This window comes from Grammomys surdaster, unplaced genomic scaffold, assembly GCF_004785775.1.
Source record: "Grammomys surdaster isolate TR1022 unplaced genomic scaffold, NIH_TR_1.0 64, whole genome shotgun sequence".
Lineage (NCBI taxonomy): Eukaryota > Metazoa > Chordata > Mammalia > Rodentia > Muridae > Grammomys > Grammomys surdaster.
Window position 1 is genome coordinate 3,544,086 of NW_021604566.1, and position 17,490 is coordinate 3,561,575.

The following is a 17,490-nucleotide window of genomic DNA, read 5'->3' on the forward strand; positions in this document are numbered from 1 at the left end:
TGTATGTATGTATGTATGTATGTATGTATGTATGTATGTATGTATGTGTGTCTGCCTATCTATCTATCTATCTATCTATCTATCTATCTATCTATCTATAGTCATATGCATAACCTCCAACACTACTCACATTCCCTTAACACCTTTTCTAATTTAATTTCCTCCTCCTCCCCTTCCTCTCTCTTCCTTCTCCTCCTCTTCTTCTATGATAATATTCTAAGAACAAGTAATGGTACTCATATGTGCATGGGTCTACAGCCTTCCATTAGAGCATGGGAAACCTACTAGTGGCCATACCCCCAAAGGAGGGTGATTCTCCCTTCCCGAACAGCTATTAACTGCCAGTAGCACCTCAGTAATGTGGAGGGCCTGGAGCCCAGCCCCCATATATATTTGACAGCTTCATCTTAAGTGTGTCTGTGTGGGTAACCACAACTACTGTCTTCATGAACGTAAGAGCCATGCCATGTCCAGAAGACAGCAGTTCATAGCTCTCTTCCTTGTGCCCCAGCCTTTACATTCTTTCTGCTCCTTCTTCTGTGATGCTCCTTGAGCCTCGGTAGGCTGGGATGTCATTAAAGATGTCCCATGCAGGACTGAGCACGCAGTCCCCTCTTTTCCACACCTTCACTAATTATGCACCTCACATTGATTGCTTATGTGCAGTTAGTTGTCCTATAAGGACTGTACTGCTATGACACCAGTGGCACAGCTTCCCTGGCAGGTTAGGACTGTAACATTCAGTCTCCTGCGCTGCATAAGAACAACAATGTTTTACCCTTTCAGCTCCTTGTATAGCATCATCTAGCACTACGAAGGCTGATAAACAGGGAAGAAGTTTTCTGGACAGTTTGACGTTGGCCTGCAGTCACAGCATGTGGTGTATTCAGCAATAAGGCCTTACCATGCAGTTCTAGTGGGCAATGAGAGTAATGACATTATCTTCTTTGTTTTAGAATATCTGGGTGCCTTCCTGACAGTAACTTGTAGGGAGGTGTTTGTTTCTTGTTCCATATCCTCTGGGAGTAGAAATGTCCACCTATCGAAAGTGTCTCTGTTTAAACTTATTTCTTTGAAAGTTATATTTTGAAATTAGTTTATTAAATAGTGTGTTTCTATAAGACTTTTTCATAATAATTAGTTTATGTTAGCTTACCCATCTAGTGGATTTCTATAAGACTTTTTCATAATAATTAGTTTATGTTAGCCTACCCATTCTCCTGTGTCTCTCTGGGTCTGAGTTACCTCACTCAGTATAATTTTTCCAGTTTCATTTACAGATGTCATCGTTCTTCTTTATGACTGAGTAATATTCCATTGTGTATATGTACCAAATTTTTCTTTTTTATTGGATATTTTATTTATTTGCATTTCAGATGTCATCCCCTTTCCCCATTTCCCCTCCCTAGAACCCCCTATTCTATCCCCCGCCTCCTTTTTGCTTTTATACCATTTTAATTACATGCATGTATTAAGGTCAGTTCTGGGTTGAGGGTCTAACAATACAATAGATGCAAATAGTCAAGGAACAAGCAAGACAATAAACACAGATAGTCAAAGAACAAGCAAGGCATTAAACACAATTATGTGTACCACATTTTTCTTATTGATTCATTGATTGATGGACATTTGGTCTGATCCCATTTCCTAGCTATTATGGATCGAGCAGCAATTGACTTGGACATATAAGTATGTCTGTAGTAGGCTAGAAAGTTCTTTGGGTATGTGCCCAGGAGTGATAGCTTGGTCATTTGATAGTTATACTTCTGTTTGTTTTTTTTTAACCTCCAGACTTATTTCTAAAGTGGCTGCAGTAGTTTCCAGCCCTGACCAGCAGTGCATAAGAATTCCCCCTTGCCACAGCCACATTACTATTTGTTGCTTATTTTTATTATTGATGATGGATGTGTGGCTATTCTAACTTAGGTGACATGGAATCTTTCTTTTACTTTTTAATATTTTTTCATAATTTATTCATTTTTTCACATTTACACCTACCCCAGTCATAGCCCTCCCACTTCCTCCCCTCCCAGTTCTGCCCCTTCACATCTCTCCTCCACTGATTCCTTGGGGTACCACCCCATCCTGGGATATCTAGTCCCATCAGGACTAATCACTTCCTCTTCCACTGAGGCCCAACCAGGCAGCCCAAGAAAGGGAACCAATACCAGGTAACAGAGACAGAGACAGCCCTGGGTCCAATTGTTAGGGGACAATATGAAGACCGACCTGCACATTTGCTACAAATGTAGGTCCAGTCCCTGCATGTCCTTTAGTTGGTGATTCAGTCTCTGTGAGCTCCTAAGGGTCCAGGTTAGTTACCTCTAGGTCTTCCTAGGGTGACCTTGACCCACTCAATCCTATCCCTTACACTTCTACAAGACTCCCAAAGTTCTGCCGGATGTTTGGCTATGCGCCTCTGTATCTGTCTCATCAGCTGCTTGACAAGGTTTCTCAGAAGACAATTATGCTAGATTTCTGTCTGTAAGCAGGTGGCATGGAATCTTAAAATGGTTTTAATATATATTTCCCTGATGGCTTAGGATATTGAATGCTTCTTAAGATTCTTCTTAGCCATGTATACTTATTTCTTTTGGGAATTCTCAGTTTAGTTCATAGCCTATCTTAAAAAATGTTTTATTTTAAAGTGATATGTATGTGTCTGCTTATGAGTTTGTATATGTGAGTGCAGGTGCCATTAGAGGCCAGGAGAGGGTGTCCTGCCCTCTGGAGCTGGAGTTACAGGTAGTTTTGAACCTACTGGTAGGAGTGCTGGGAACTAAATGCAGGTCTTCTGTAAGAGCAGTTTGCACTTTCAATTGCTGAGCAGTCTCTCTGGTTCCCGTAGGCCACTTTCAAATTAGGTTGTTTATTTCCTCAGTATTTAGGGTTTTTTTGGGGGGGGGTAATCCTGTGGATATTCTAGGCTTTAATGCTCCATCAGATAAATATCTGGCAAAAACAATTTTTTTAATGCATTCTTGTAGCAAATCTAACATCTGATCATCTCACACACAGTGAGGTCAGAGCAGGTCAGCTAGGAATGCCCTTGAGAAACTTCAGAACGTTCACTCACTTGTTCTTTCCCCTTTTCTCTGTGTATATTAAGCTGACACAAAAATTTGTGTGGTAGGATTTCCACATTACAAATCTAGTAGGTTTTTGTAGACATTGCAACTACTCAGATGCCTATTGTCTTCTTTTAAGGGCCTTCTCTGACATCCTTAGGTCTGCAACAACCAAATCTGTTTCTGGCTTGACTTTTTTTTGATTTATTATTATTTTAGTGTGTGCGTGTGCGTGCGCACGTGCCTGTCCAGTACCCCAGACGCCAGAGTGGGTGTTATTTCCCTAATGTGTGGTGAGCACTGAACTCAGGTCCTCTACAAGGACAGCATGCCTTCTTAACTACCGAGCTGTCTCTGTGGCTCTTTTTTTTTTTCTTTTTCTGTTTTCGAAGTTCACCTTTCATTTTCTCTTTTATACTATAATTTATGGATATTTTAAATTGCTTATGAAATTCTGAACTTGCATATGTATGGCTAGTGACTAATTTCTTTTATTCTGCTTTTCTTTCCAGATAGAAGAATTTCGAAGGCTGAGGACGCATGTTAAGGGGGCAGAACTTGTCGAAGGCTGTGATGGGATTTTGGGAGACAATTTCCGACCTACCCAGCCCTTGAGTGACAGAGTCATCCGAGCAGCATTTCAGTAGCCAGAGAGACTAGGAACAAACCCATCGACATCAGGGTATGTGAGATTAGACAAGTACATGAGTTACCTTGGCCCAGCATCCCAGAGTTTTTCTATTGTCTGACTAATGAAATTCATATCACTATGAGACATTATGGTGCATCCTCATGCTCTGTTAATGACAAGTCAGGTGGTCCTTTCGTTTCATGCAATATGTTTTAAAATCTTATTTTCCTTTATTTTTTCACTTGAAATCCTTAATCCCAATTTCTGCTTTAATGGTGGCTTTCCTAAGGGAGGATACTCAGGTGCAGAGGCAGGAATTTGCAGCGGTCTTTTTAGCATTCACTTCGCCATCTCTTGAAGATGCAACAGCCACTTCCTCTGATCAAGGAGCATAAAAAGAAGCCTCGAAGAATTAGCCTTCCTGTTTATCACCTTGTAGGGTCATCTCGTTCAGTGGTCTATGAAGAGCTGGTTTGGTATGACTGAAAGTCCTGTGTCCTGTAGAAGTCTTTGTTATTAGCATATGTTACCTGTATAGAATCATGGGTTTGCGTGTGACATTTTCATATATCTGACCCACTTTGGTCATATTGCTCCACACGTTATACTATCTTGCTTGCTTCTTAGAAGTACTTTTATTTGCTATCTTAAGAAGCATATATTTTAAATAGTATAGTATTATATTGTTGAATGACATTGAATTCATCATATTTATTACTTATACTTAGGGAGCTCACAAACATGGAAAAGATTAAAAAATGCAAAGATTACTACATTTTGGAATCTTTCCTTACCTTGTAAGCCATTTAAGCGTTCATCAGCCAGAGAAATTGTAGCAGACAGCAGCTTCCTACAGTGGGGACACCTCTGTTAGAACAGAACCTGAAGAAGCAGGACAGAGCTCTTGGACTGGAGATGAACTATTGAGAGCCTGGCTTGATATGTGAGTTGTGTTAGTCACATGTCACAGCTATGAAGGCACAGCTGTGATATGTGAGTTGTGTTAGTCACATGTCACAACTATGAAGTCACAGCTGTGATATGTGAGTTGTGTTAGTCACATGTCACAACTATGAAGTCACAGCTGTGATATGTGAGTTGTGTTAGTCACATGTCACAACTATGAAGTCACAGTTGAATGGAAAGCTCACACTTTGAAAAGCTCACAATCTCATGACCCAGCCGCTATTGATGGAGATTTCAAAAGGTGATGAAGTCGTCGGTCTTCTTTTCTTGTCTCTGCTTTTAGTATATACTGCAGGCTTTGGTTTTCTGGAGTATGCTTTGCTCACTCTGTACCGTACCTCCTCCCTCTTGCCTGTGTGACCTCTCAACTGCCTGGAGCTCAGCTCAAACACCAGTTTCAGTAGGGATCCTTAGCTTTTCTCTTACAGCTGACTTCGTTTTCTGACCCCCTTTCCATTTATGTGTTTCTTATGTTTCTACTGAATTTCAAACTCTATGGGTTGGGATGCTTTGTTTCACCATGAAACCATTATAAGACATGATGTGTTATATCTGGCTTGTCTGCAGGCCAATTAGAAGTTTCTCAGAACGAACATATAGAACAGTCAGCCTCATGTATTCTCATCTCTCAACTGGCCAGTGTAGTTCCCTTTCTTCTTCCTCTAACTAGAGATAATGAAGGTCCAGCAAATTCACCATTGCTAGGAATGAGAAAAGTATAGTAATTCAGATGTTAAAATGAGAAAGTCCAAGTGTGCTTTAGGCCAAACTTCAAAATAGATAAGTTGAAGAGCTAAGCTGAATGAAGTCCAAAGTTATTATTGAGCACTTATTCTGACTGTTGTGGGTGTATCCAGAAAGATATACATGGTTCTGCCTTCATAGAATCTAGAATCTGAGGGAAGGAGTCAGATAGTAGAGAAGTAAGCATTCAAAAATACATAGTTGCAAACAGTAGTGCGTTATGTGAGTGAGAAGAATTAAGGAAGTGCCAAAGGAACTTCCAGGGAGAGAAAATTCCTTTGTGCAAAGGCCTCAAGGCATGCTTGCTGTGGAGGAGGTAAGACATAGGTACATTGAAGTCCCTGAACGAAAGCCTGGTGTTTTTAGAACAGACAAATAAAGGCTGAAGCATGTGAGACCCAAGTGGCAGATGTTGTCAGTCATACTAAGGTATCTTGATATTATTCTGGAAGTATCATGAACCTCTAAGGACCTTAATTCAGAGGACTGACTTTATCCCATCTCTCTTTTTAATAGGACACTGAAATTGAGTAGATTGAATTAAAATGGACCAGAGTAGGAGTAGAAAGATTTTAGAAATCTGTTGGGTAGCCAAAATGGCGGACATGGAGGCCCAGACCTTAGATTGGAAGCAGTGGAAATGAGAGTAAGTAATACATAGGGCATAGAAATTGTAAATGGTGTCTACTGATGGACTGGGTAAGGGTGGAGGGGGATAGAACTGTCAGATTAAATGCTGAGGTTTGTACCAGCTTGCAATCCAACCAACAATGGAGGAGTGTTCCTCTTTCTCCACCTCCTTGCCAGCGTCTGTTGTCACCTGAGATTTTGATCTTAGCCATTCTGACTGGTGTGAAGTAGAATCTCATGGTTGTTTTCATTTGCATTTCCCTGATAACTAAGGATGTCGAACATTTCTTTAGGTGCTTCTCAGCCATTTGACATTCCCCAGTTGAGAATTCTCTGTTTAGCTCTGTACCCCATTTTTAATAGGGTTATTTGGTTGTCTGGAGTCTAACTTCTTGAGTTCTTTGTATATATTGGATATTAGCCCTCCGTCAGTTGTATGGTTGGTAAAGATCTTTTACCAATCTGTTGTACAACCACTGTGGAAATCAGTCTGGCAGTTCCTCGGAAAATTGGACATAGTACTCCCTGAGGACCCAACGATACCACTCCTGAGCATATACCCAAAAGATGCTCCAACATATAACAAAGACATATGCTCCATAGAAGCCTTATTTATAATAGCCAGAAGCTGGAAACAACTCAGATGTCCCTCAACAGAGGAATGGATACAGAAAATGTGATACATTTACACAATGGAGTACTACTCAGCTATTTAAAACAATGAATTTACAAAATTCTTAGGCGAATGGATGGAACTAGAAAGTATCATCCTGAGTGAGGTAACCCAGTCACAAAAGAACACACATGGCATGCACTCACTGTAAGTGGATATTAGCCCAAAAGCTTGGAATACCCAAGATACAATTCACAGACCACAAAAAGCTCAAGGAGAAGGAAGACCAAAGTGTGGATGCTTCCTGCTTCTTAGAAGGGAGAACAAAATACTCAAGGCAGGAAATACGGAAACAAAGTGTAGAACAGAGACTGAAGGAAAGGCCATCCAGGGACTGCTGCACCTGGGCATTCATCCCGTATACAGACACTAAACCCAGACACTATTGCTGATGCCAAGAAGAGCTTGCTGACAGGAACCTGGTATAGCTGTCTCCTGAGAGGCTCTGCTAGATGCACACATCTATATCTAAATACGAAGGCGGATGCACACAGCCAACCATTGGACTGAGCACAGGGGCCTCATTGGAGGAGTTAGAGGAAGGACTGAAGGAGCTGAAGGGGTTTGCAACCCATTGAAAGAACAACAATGTCAACCAACCAGACCCCTTCTCCCAGAACTCCCAGGGGCTAAACCACCAACGAAAGAGTACACATAGAGGGACCCATGGCTCCAGCCACATATGTAGCAGAGGATGGCGAGGTGTGTGTGGCTGGGTGAGCACCCTCATAGAAGCAGGGGGAGGGAGGATGAGATAGAGGGTTTCCGGAGGGGAAACCAGGAAAGGGGATAATATTTGAAATGTAACTAAGTATAAATAAATAAAATATCCAATAAAAATACATTAAAAAATGCTGAGGTTTGGGTCTTAGGAAACCATGGGTAGATTGCCGTTGATTAACAGCAGGAAAGCTGGAGGAGGCCATTTTGGGATCAGAAAATGAGTTTGAGTTTGAGCACATTGACAAGGAGATACCTGTCCATCATAATAGTGGGATTGTATAGGAAGCTTGCTAAAATTTCAGGTGTGGATATGTGCTTTTTTATGTTTTTGCTGCTTGGAACAACTATCCAATGGAAACAACTTAAGGACCAAGGAGTTGTTTTAGCTTATAATTTCAGAGTTCAGTCCATGGTTGCTCAGCTCTGTCTGTTTGGGCAGAACCTGATGGTACTCAGGCCATGTGATAGAAGACCTTCATGGTAGACAGGAAGCAGATACAGAGAGAGGCCATGCCAGGATACATTCCAAAGGACATTCTCTAGTCATCTGCTTCCTCTGCATTTTACCTACTTCTCATCCTCTCCATCAGTGCTGTCATAGGGATCTACCAAAGCATTAAACCACTGGATTGGTCTGAGCCCCTGTGGTCTAATGTTCTGCAAACATCTTCACATGTACAGCCAGTGCTGAGCTTTCTAATCTCCTGGGCATTTCTTAATCTAGTCAAGTCAAAAGTCAAAATCAAGCATCACACAAGATCAGAAAATTAGTCTGTGTGAAATACGGAAAAATTTGTCACAGAAGGAAAAACTGACATTCAAATGAATCAGAGGGATTGTTTCAGTAAGTGTTTATGGACTCTTACATGGGACTTTATAATAGAGGTCAATCACTGCCTAAAGCAATCCATTGATTGAACAGTAAGGCTGAAAAGTTGATGCACACAGCTTGACTGGACTCCTTTTTCTTCATACTGCCTGGGCCGAGGTCAGAGAGGGTCTTCCCTGTGATGTTGTGATGATGGCTTAGCAATGAAGGATGTGTGTTGCAGTGGCTGAAGTTCATAGAAGGCTGGGGCTACAGGTATGATAACTGGGCACTTTCAGAAGGGTGTTCGTTTAACTTTATACATGGCTACCCAGTTGTTTCTCAAAGTACTTTCAATCCTACCAGAGAGCAAAGCTCCAAATCCTTCATACCACCAGCATTTTCTGGCTTTGTTGATCCTCCTAAGACAGCTACTAACACATGACATATACAGATTAACAGTATTCATTGTGGTATTTTAAAGATACATGCCTATGTATTTATTATGATAGAGTGGATCAGGTGAAGCAGAATACTGAGACTGATTTTATTTTGAGCACAAATTGTCTGTGTGTTGGGGGAAGGAGCAGAGTGTGCAGCTGGGCATTTTGTTTTCTGGGACAGATCTTAGTGTTGACAACTTTGAAATGTTGAGCACACATTGAGACCAGCTTTGTGAAGAACAGGTGCTTTGTGTGTTCCAAGATGAAGGAAGAAAAGGGTGCTGACTTATAGGGACCTGTCTGCCTTGTTTTTTTAAATGATCAATAGGTTAGTTATCAGGTGGCAATGCAGTTGGGAAAAGACCCAAGTGAAGGAGAGGATAGACCTACAGGAAGAGGCCCTTTAAGAGCATAGAGAGGTGCAACAGGACTGGTTAGTGGTAACTTACAAGGATTTCCAGACTGTAGTTGCTGTTCTCTCTGTGAATATAATTAATGTAGTTAAGACTTTTAGTGACATGAGAGTACTGCCTTGAGTGTTTGATTCATATCTGTACCAGACCAGAGTTGCTTCTGAGTGTCTAAACATTCGTCACTGTGCTGTGTGTCCTTTGTCCCTCTGTCTTTCCCATACACAGATACTGAAATCTCATACTGCTTCTGAGATTTTGTATATGTTAGATATGTTAATTATTTGATAGAACAATGGTATTTACTTTATCTAAGTTTTAAAGTAGTTACAGTTGAGATATTTACTTTCAAAGGGGAAAATCATTCAGAATTTCTAATTCTAATTTTGTCCAATTATGAATGCATTATTATCCTTTTGTCTTGAAATGCATGATACAAATGTAGTCTTAGTTCTACATGAAGTTATATAGGGAAATCGGACTTATGGATGTTTCTTTTTATTTGATATTTAATATTGCCCTAAGGCACATCATTCAAATTTTTATTAAAGTGAAATTATTTAATAGTCAGACTTTGAATTTAATGCATGAATGTTTCATCTAAGCTCTTAGAACTAAAGACTGGGAAAATTCCATGATAGTTGTTCTCTTAGAATAATTCAGATTTATTTCAGCTGTGCTTTTTGAAATAACTTTAGTTTTGGAATTAAAATGACAGGTTTTTAAAATGTGTCATTTTTGGACAGCTGGAGGGCCTTGATAAGAAGAATTATTATTCCCATGAGGAATCTGAGACCGTTTTGTATTGGCATTTGAAAGTGTGAGTGAGGATTTGGTAATTGTTTATCGAATTAGCACATAGTTCATCAAGGGGCTAGGAATGCCATGGTTCTACAGTGATGACTCACATTTCAGGAAGTCTATTGCTGCTACAAGGCCCATTATTTATTGACGTTTTAAAAAAGTGTTTATTTTTATTTGTGTATGTGTGAGTGCATGCTACATAGTGCAGATGTCCATGGAGGCCAGCAGAGGGCGTCAGATTCTGTGGAACTGGCATCATAGGAGGTTGTGAGCATTCTGGTGTGAGTGCTGGAAACCATACCAGGTCCTCAGCAAGTGGAGAGCTAATTGCTGAACTATCTCTGTGGTTTAATTAGTCTTTGAATTTTTAAAACTAGGGTTCAGAAAAACTAAATCTTAGTAACAACAGTAAATAAGACCAGGGTTGGGGTTCAGTTTACACATCATGCCTGATTTGATAGTATTAGTATTGATCTTCTGGAAAATAGTTATGTGTCTTTTTTACTAAGTGTTAGGCCAATTTAAAGGCCACGTGGTCACAGAGTAGCTCAGCCAAGACTGAGATATCATTAATCCTCGCGCAGGTGTCCACTAACTGCAGTGCATCACGATGACTTACTCTCTGCAAGCACTACTTATACATGTTTCTTTCCCTCATTCAATTTTCTCCCCTCATTAAAAACAGCAGCAACAAAAACAGAAAAAGAAAGCAGAAAAGACCAGCAAACATCCCAGAATAATCCTTTTTCAAATTGCTGCCATTTTTTTCTACGTCTTTGAAGCCATCCTTGACTATGTTGAACTGTTTCCAACATGTGCTTTTGCAGCTAATGGTTTTGTCTTGATGAAGCAATATTCAGTATCAGTTTCATATCCATTTTCTTTTGTAACCAGAAGGAATTCTAGGCTAGAAAAACACAAAGCCTTATGGGAAATGGAGAACCATGTGAGGAAGGTGAGGGAAATCTCAGTGTTGCAGCTTTCAGAATGATTTCAGTAATCCACGTCAAGATCCAGGTCAAAAGCCTCTTCGAGCCTCAATATCTAAATCACAGGTGTGCCCTTCATTTCTGGATTGTAGTTCATTTCAGATGTAGTCAAGTTGACAACCAGGAAGAGCCATCACATGCCTCAACACCAGGGATGCCTAAGTCATCTCTAAGGTTTTGATTACAAGATATAAAATGATTCTTAGCTTGAGAGTGAATTAGCTTTCCGAGCTGCATAGGCTCTCTTCAGGATTACTGAATAGGCAAGTAATTCTGCCTTGAAATATGTCTCTTTTCCTGCTCATGTTTTTAGAAATGTTAATACTTTATTGTATATAAAAATGCTGAAGTGATTTAGTTTTTTCTCACCTGACAATTTAAAAAGCCAATTTATGAGAAGAAAAAAAAAGATTTTGCAGCCAAGAACCACTGTGTTTGTTGAGCATTCATACATTCTGATCCCTGAAATACAGTCAGTTTAATGATTTTTAACATCAGGGGATGTTTTTCAAAGAAAACCATCCTGACTGTGGCCAATACATGTGGCCTAAATATGTTCTGTTTGTCCATTGCCCTTTGGTCAAATGACATGTAGGCATAAAAATGGATTTAAATTGGCAGCTAAAGGGATATATATCAGCCAAGGAAAGAATTTATTTCTAGGAGCTGTAAAGCAGACTTGTCCTATAGATAAGAAAGTCAGACTTTGGAGTAGGCTTTTGAGGGGGACCGTGGATTAGAATTCTCCCAGTTGCTTCCTGTATGGTGTTGATGGGAACCTGGCTGCACCAGGGCTTGTTCTAGCAGACCCCTTGGGTGCCTTTGGCTTCTGAGCTGGTGTGATGAATGTGCGTCCTTCTCTCTTGACTGTGTCATGGCAAAGGAGAGAAAGGGTAGGAGAGGAGTAAGCAGGGGCTCAGGAGTTTTGTAGTAAGTCTCCAGTTAGAAAAGGAAAAAGCTATAATTTGGGGAAATTGCCAAAAAATGCTAAAAGTCAGTGCAGAATCCCTCAGAAATAGCATGCTTTTTAATCATGATTTTAACATGACACTATGGAAGCACAGCCATACATAGAGTGACTCCCACACTAGTGTTCCACTGTAATCGAAAGTCCTACAGGGAAAATAGAATCAGAGTAGGATTAGTAATTTGTTTAACAATTTTCTTAGTTAGAAAAATCCAGAGAATTTCCTAGAAAGTCAGGTGGGCTATTTATACCTGAGCCTGCTCCTGAGTAAATCGATGGCTACAGCAATTGAATTTCTAGCCTGTTCTTTCTCTTAGGATCATCCCTCAGTCTCTACTCTAGGAACTCACCGTTAGGAAGTCCTGAGTATTCTACTGGCTTCTGGCTATTTAAATACAGTTTACATTTGAAGGGACACAGTTTTCCTCCATGAAGTCTTTCCCAAGTAAACTTGGCATTACCAGCCTTTCTCTATTTACTGGAGTTTAGAGCCATACTCATTTAGCTGGTAATTTGGTCTTCTGATAATGTGGTTAGGAGAAAGTGTTATTCTCCACTAAAGTGCGAATTCTTATGTGCTGGGATTAAGTCCATGTATAAAGCATTATGTTAGCTTGGTTTTCTCTGTGTGAGACTTCTAAGAGTATTTATTATGCCAAGGTCCAAGACAGTCTGGTATAGGATACACCACTGCACAGGTTTAACCTGGGAGCAGTAACAGGTTGCCGACTGCTACTAGGAGAGGAAGGGCGGATCCAAGGTGTCCTCTTTTATTTAAGTGTATTAACGGATTCATGGACTCTGATTGTATTCTCTCTTACAGACCTGGCTCTCTGCTGGCTTGTGTTCAAAGGTGGGCCATGAGGGACCCTGGCTTCCTCACTTAACTCCACAGTTCCATTTTGTCACCTGCCTCTGCACATTTTCCTTCTGAAAGCTTCCAGAGCTGCATATAGTGTCTCCACGTCTGTCATCACTGCCTGCAAACACAGCATCAGATTATGTAAAACTGGTGTGTGTGTGTACATAAACCTGCTAAGGAAAGACAGATAACAACACCCAAACTCATTCGTCAGCTCCAGTCAGTTGGCAGTAGCTGTCTGGAGAGTGGTAAAGAGTTTGAATTCCCCTGTGAACACAGTGGGAAAGAGTATTAGGACTGACTGACGATGTCTACCATTGACAGGGATGGTTTTAGGTCCTTTTTTGCAGCCCATAGTTAAAGATGGCATTATTAACATGTGGCTTTGGAGTTCTAGCTGTTAACTATGGTATCTTTTGAAGTGAGCTTTGGAAAATTGGTTTGCATTAGCCAGTACTATGTTGCCTGGTATTAGCTATTACTGAGGAAGTAGAGAAACAAGTCAAAGTGCTTGGATCCCCTGATTTACTTTGTCAGATTTTTTTTTTTATCTCTATTATGTACAGATTAAGGTCCAGGTTAAGGGCACTAACCCCTATCCTGCCAGTGCTTTACTTTCTAATACTATAAGCATACTGCTTACATGTAGGAAGTGCTTGAGAAACCTGAAGTCTTGGGGCTGGAGGGATAGCTCAGCCATTAAAGGCGTTAGGCAAGGTGGAGAACCTGACTTCTCAGAGTAGGAGAGAAATGCCATTGTATCAGCGAGGAAAGAACGGGAGCCTTACAGAGAGGGATTCACTCTGATCCCTCTGTATGGAGTTGAAGTCCTCTCCTGTAAGGGGGAGAAGACTTAGTAAATTCCTCTATTTGGGCCTCTGTGGTGAAATCCCAGGAGTGGGGTAGCTTTGGAGATGTGAAGCCAACCTTAGGATAAGGTGACAGAAGACTGTGTCTAGGGCAGGTCATTTCCCTGAATGCAGAACCATCCCTTCCTTCCTACACTAGGAAGGGACTGCTTAGGTTTGTAGAGTCTCTTTCATGAGTGTACCAATCCCAGTCATGTGGCCTCTGCCTCTGTGACCTAGCCTCCCCTTGCAGACTCTACCAACCCTAATACCAACTCTGTAAGAATTGAGACGACATACACATTTAGACTATTGTAAGAGCACAGTGGATGCTGACACGAGCCTCCCAAGGCTAAGAGGCCATCCATTTAAAATATTATAGTAGAAATATGACCACAGACAAATGATTGCTTTTCACTGTAAGTTCTAGAGGTTTTTGTTGTTGTTGTCTTTGTTTAAATGGTAAATACATAGAGGTCTGCTTAATTCTCTATTTTAATTTTGCTTAAACATCCAAGTTAATTGTTTTCATAACAACAATCTATGCCCAGTTCTTTTGACAGAATCTGAAATATTTATTAAGATTATATAGAAATTTCTCTGGCTAAGAAATACATCACTATATCACAACTTCCCAAATTAAATTGCTGAAATAGTAAAGTTATGACAACTTCAGATGACTTTATTTTCCATTCTTGGGCTTATTAAAGCAACCCCTGTGAGTGGTCTGTGTCTGACTGTTCTTGTCGCTCTGAGTTCCCATTGTTCATTCTGTGATGCGCTTTGGTAGGAACTTACGGTCCTCAGTGCTTGTCTGTGGAAAATGCAACATTTTCTGAGGCTTCAAGGAGTGTGGCTCTGAATTGGATCTCAAGACACTCTTTAGTCTTTTGCCTGAGGAGGTCCATGACTATTTTATTCCAAATGGCTACTCCCCATATGTAGAAAGAAAAATGAAAGCTTTGCTCTCTGGGATATGTCCTTCTGCCTTTATACCAGCATGATATCTAAAGGGTACTCCTTCATGAAGTACTATGCCTGCTACTGTCTGCTGGGATACCCTCCTCTTGGTGGTGGTCCTCAGATTCTTGGCTAATATGTATTTCTGATGAACACTCATGGTTGTATGTGTTTTCCATGTTCCCAGATTTGCATGGTCCTCCGCTCACGTGTGATGATTCCTCCACCTGTGTGCCATAGGAAAACAACAGTGAGCTTTTGTCAGTCCTGCAAGTTTGTTCTGAGTTTTCAAGAGGGCAGTCATGCCTCATTAATGTCATTTTTTACAGAACAGTGATTATAATTAGTGTGTCACAGCAAAAAAAATCACTGTAATGCAAAAGAAAAGAAATAAGAATAAACATTTTTACTAACATTACAATTGCTCATTTGTGGCACATTTTGGCATCTGAAATATTTACATACGAAATAAGATGAAAACCCACCTTTCTTTATAATGAAACCCAGTGCAAACAAACTCTTTCTCATAATGGCTGCCCAGATTGCAATTCAACTTATTTTCGTTGACTTTGATTTCTGAACTAAAAGAATTCAGCTTGAACTAGTAAAAAATGAAGTATATGCACTCTCAATTAAGAAGTAATTAGACACTCAATCACCCTTATGGCACACCAGGGAGTGAGGAGGAGGAAGAGAAATGTGACTCACTGTCCTGTATAAAATGGCTTTGTTAATTAGTGTAGTGCTAATTGTGATTGAGAGACTGTCACACTATATCACATAGGCTTACTTCTGAATTATTTAAAAAGCTAAGTCGAGTGTTCCATAACTTCAGTGCAGAATGAGGTGGAGATTATTAACCAGTAAGGTTTATCTGATGGAGTGGATAGTTCTACATAAACGCTCTCAAGTGATGGCTTCCAACGCTGTACAGCATCTCACTTAATTCTCCCAACATTTGTTGAGATATGTACGCTGACCTTTATTTTAGAGATAAAGAAACTGAGGCAGAGAAGTGATGAGTAGCTTGTTTAAGGTCACAACCAGTACAGCCATTCAGGTCCCCATGGGATTAACTCCTGATAGTGAGCTATTGAATGACATCTTTGGATCTCTGAGATTATCTGAGTGGGTGGGGAGAGTGTGTGTCTTCGCTTTATTTTGTCATCCAGTCCGTCTCCCACCCTTGGTTTATCTCCTTTCCCTTCCTAGTCTATGCTACAGCAAGCGAACCACTGAGCTATTTATTTGTTTTGTTTCCATGACTCCAAATACAATTGATAGACAAACATGGTTAAAAAATTCAAGCAACCACAGCATTCAATGAAGCAATGGCACACATCTCTGGAATTCTACTGCCAGCAGCAGCTGTCATTACCAGCTTCAGGTGCCCTGGCATGACCAGAGGCCCTGCAACATGTATATGAAGTAGCATGATGTGCTTGGTGTGACTGTGACAGAGATAATGATACTTTTCTCTCACTTAATGAAAGCTGTAGCCACGTGTGTCTGAGGGGTGGTGGGGAGGGGACAAAGAGAAAATGAAATCTAAATGTTTACCTTAGATATTCTGCAGTATAAGTGTGGAAGGAATATTACATGTGCACATGTGATCTATGTATGGATGTAATGTTTCATAGTGAATCATTCTGTGTATGTTACTTGTCTGCTGGTTTGATAATATGTCTTCTTGTTGAATAGCTGTATGCCATACATTTAAGTGTTTGATACATGTAGGTTATTTTCTTCTAACTTTTAAAGGTTTATTAATTTAATGTTATGTGTGTGAGTGTGTGTGTTTTAGCTGTATGCATATGTATGTACCACGTGCACCCTGATGTTCACCATTGGATTCCCTTGGAACTGGAGTCAGGGATGTTTGTGAACTGCCCTGTGATTTCTTGGAACTGAATCTGCATCCTTGGGAGAGTAGCAAGTTCTTGTAACCACTAAACCATCTCTTCTCCAGATGTTACTTTTAAGCATTTTCTAAAATGTATTTACAGTAGGATAACGTCCAGTGTTCTGCTATAATCAACTATAATGTGGCCTAGTTAGTGACTAATTTTGTTAACAAGTTACCAGAGTTCTATTTTAAGTCAGAGAAAAATTAATGTCCTTGAGAGTGGTGTCAATTCATGTCCCAACTAGCCATATGTCCAGCTGTGCTTCCTCTTCACTTTTACCAGCATGGAGTCCTTAGGAAGTTCTTGTCCTTGCCAGCATGCAGAGATGACTCTCGAATTACAGAGTCCTGTGGTCCTTGGCTGTCGTGTACTGTTCTGTTATTCTGTCTAGTCATAAGCACCAACAGTAGAGCCTGTGACATCAGTGTACACAAGATTCCTTACCAGTCTCATCTATCTGTTCTCACATTTTTAAAATTTCCAGATAAACTATAGAGTCATTTCATTAGATGACTGGAAGTAACAAAAGAGAGTAACAAAATACAATGAGAAAATGAAAGGAAGAAGACTAGCAGAGTGTGTGACTTGTATGGTATATCACTTATGGGAGGTTCTTTATAGTATTGAGGAACAAAAAGTAGGTATTTGTTCAGTACAGTCACTATCATTTTTATGTCATGCATATATTTTAAAACTATATTTCATATATTTTGTTCCTTTATTGAGGCTATTTTTGTGGTATATTTGGGCAGAGCCAACAGGGGTATGGCTGGACAGTGAGCACAGTGATGGTGAATAAGCTTCTCAATTGTTTCCCCTACTTGGGCAAATTATCAGTAGTCATTTAGCCTTCATAAATGAAGTGGAGACACCAAGTGGTTTAAGTTCCTAGAGCTGTTTGAGGACTAAGGACTAAGGACTAAAGACTAAGGACTAAGCAGTTCTCGAACTAAGGTGAAAAGTAATGTTAAACAGATTAGCATTTATGAAGCATGAGCACTCACTACCATGATGGTTGTTAGGTCCACATTGACTAGTGGACTATGAGCACTCACTA

General features: G+C 40.3%; 1 protein-coding gene across 1 annotated transcript in view; it reads left to right on the top strand.

Annotated features, from left to right (window-relative positions):
• Positions 1-17,490, top strand: part of Ca8 (carbonic anhydrase 8) — a 90,073-nt gene that overhangs the window by 60,522 nt on the left and 12,061 nt on the right. The window contains exon 8 of the mRNA XM_028770318.1: positions 3,581-3,750. Coding sequence (XP_028626151.1) covers positions 3,581-3,715 — 135 coding nt within the window. The 3' untranslated portion in view covers positions 3,716-3,750. The remainder of the gene's footprint in view (positions 1-3,580; positions 3,751-17,490) is intronic.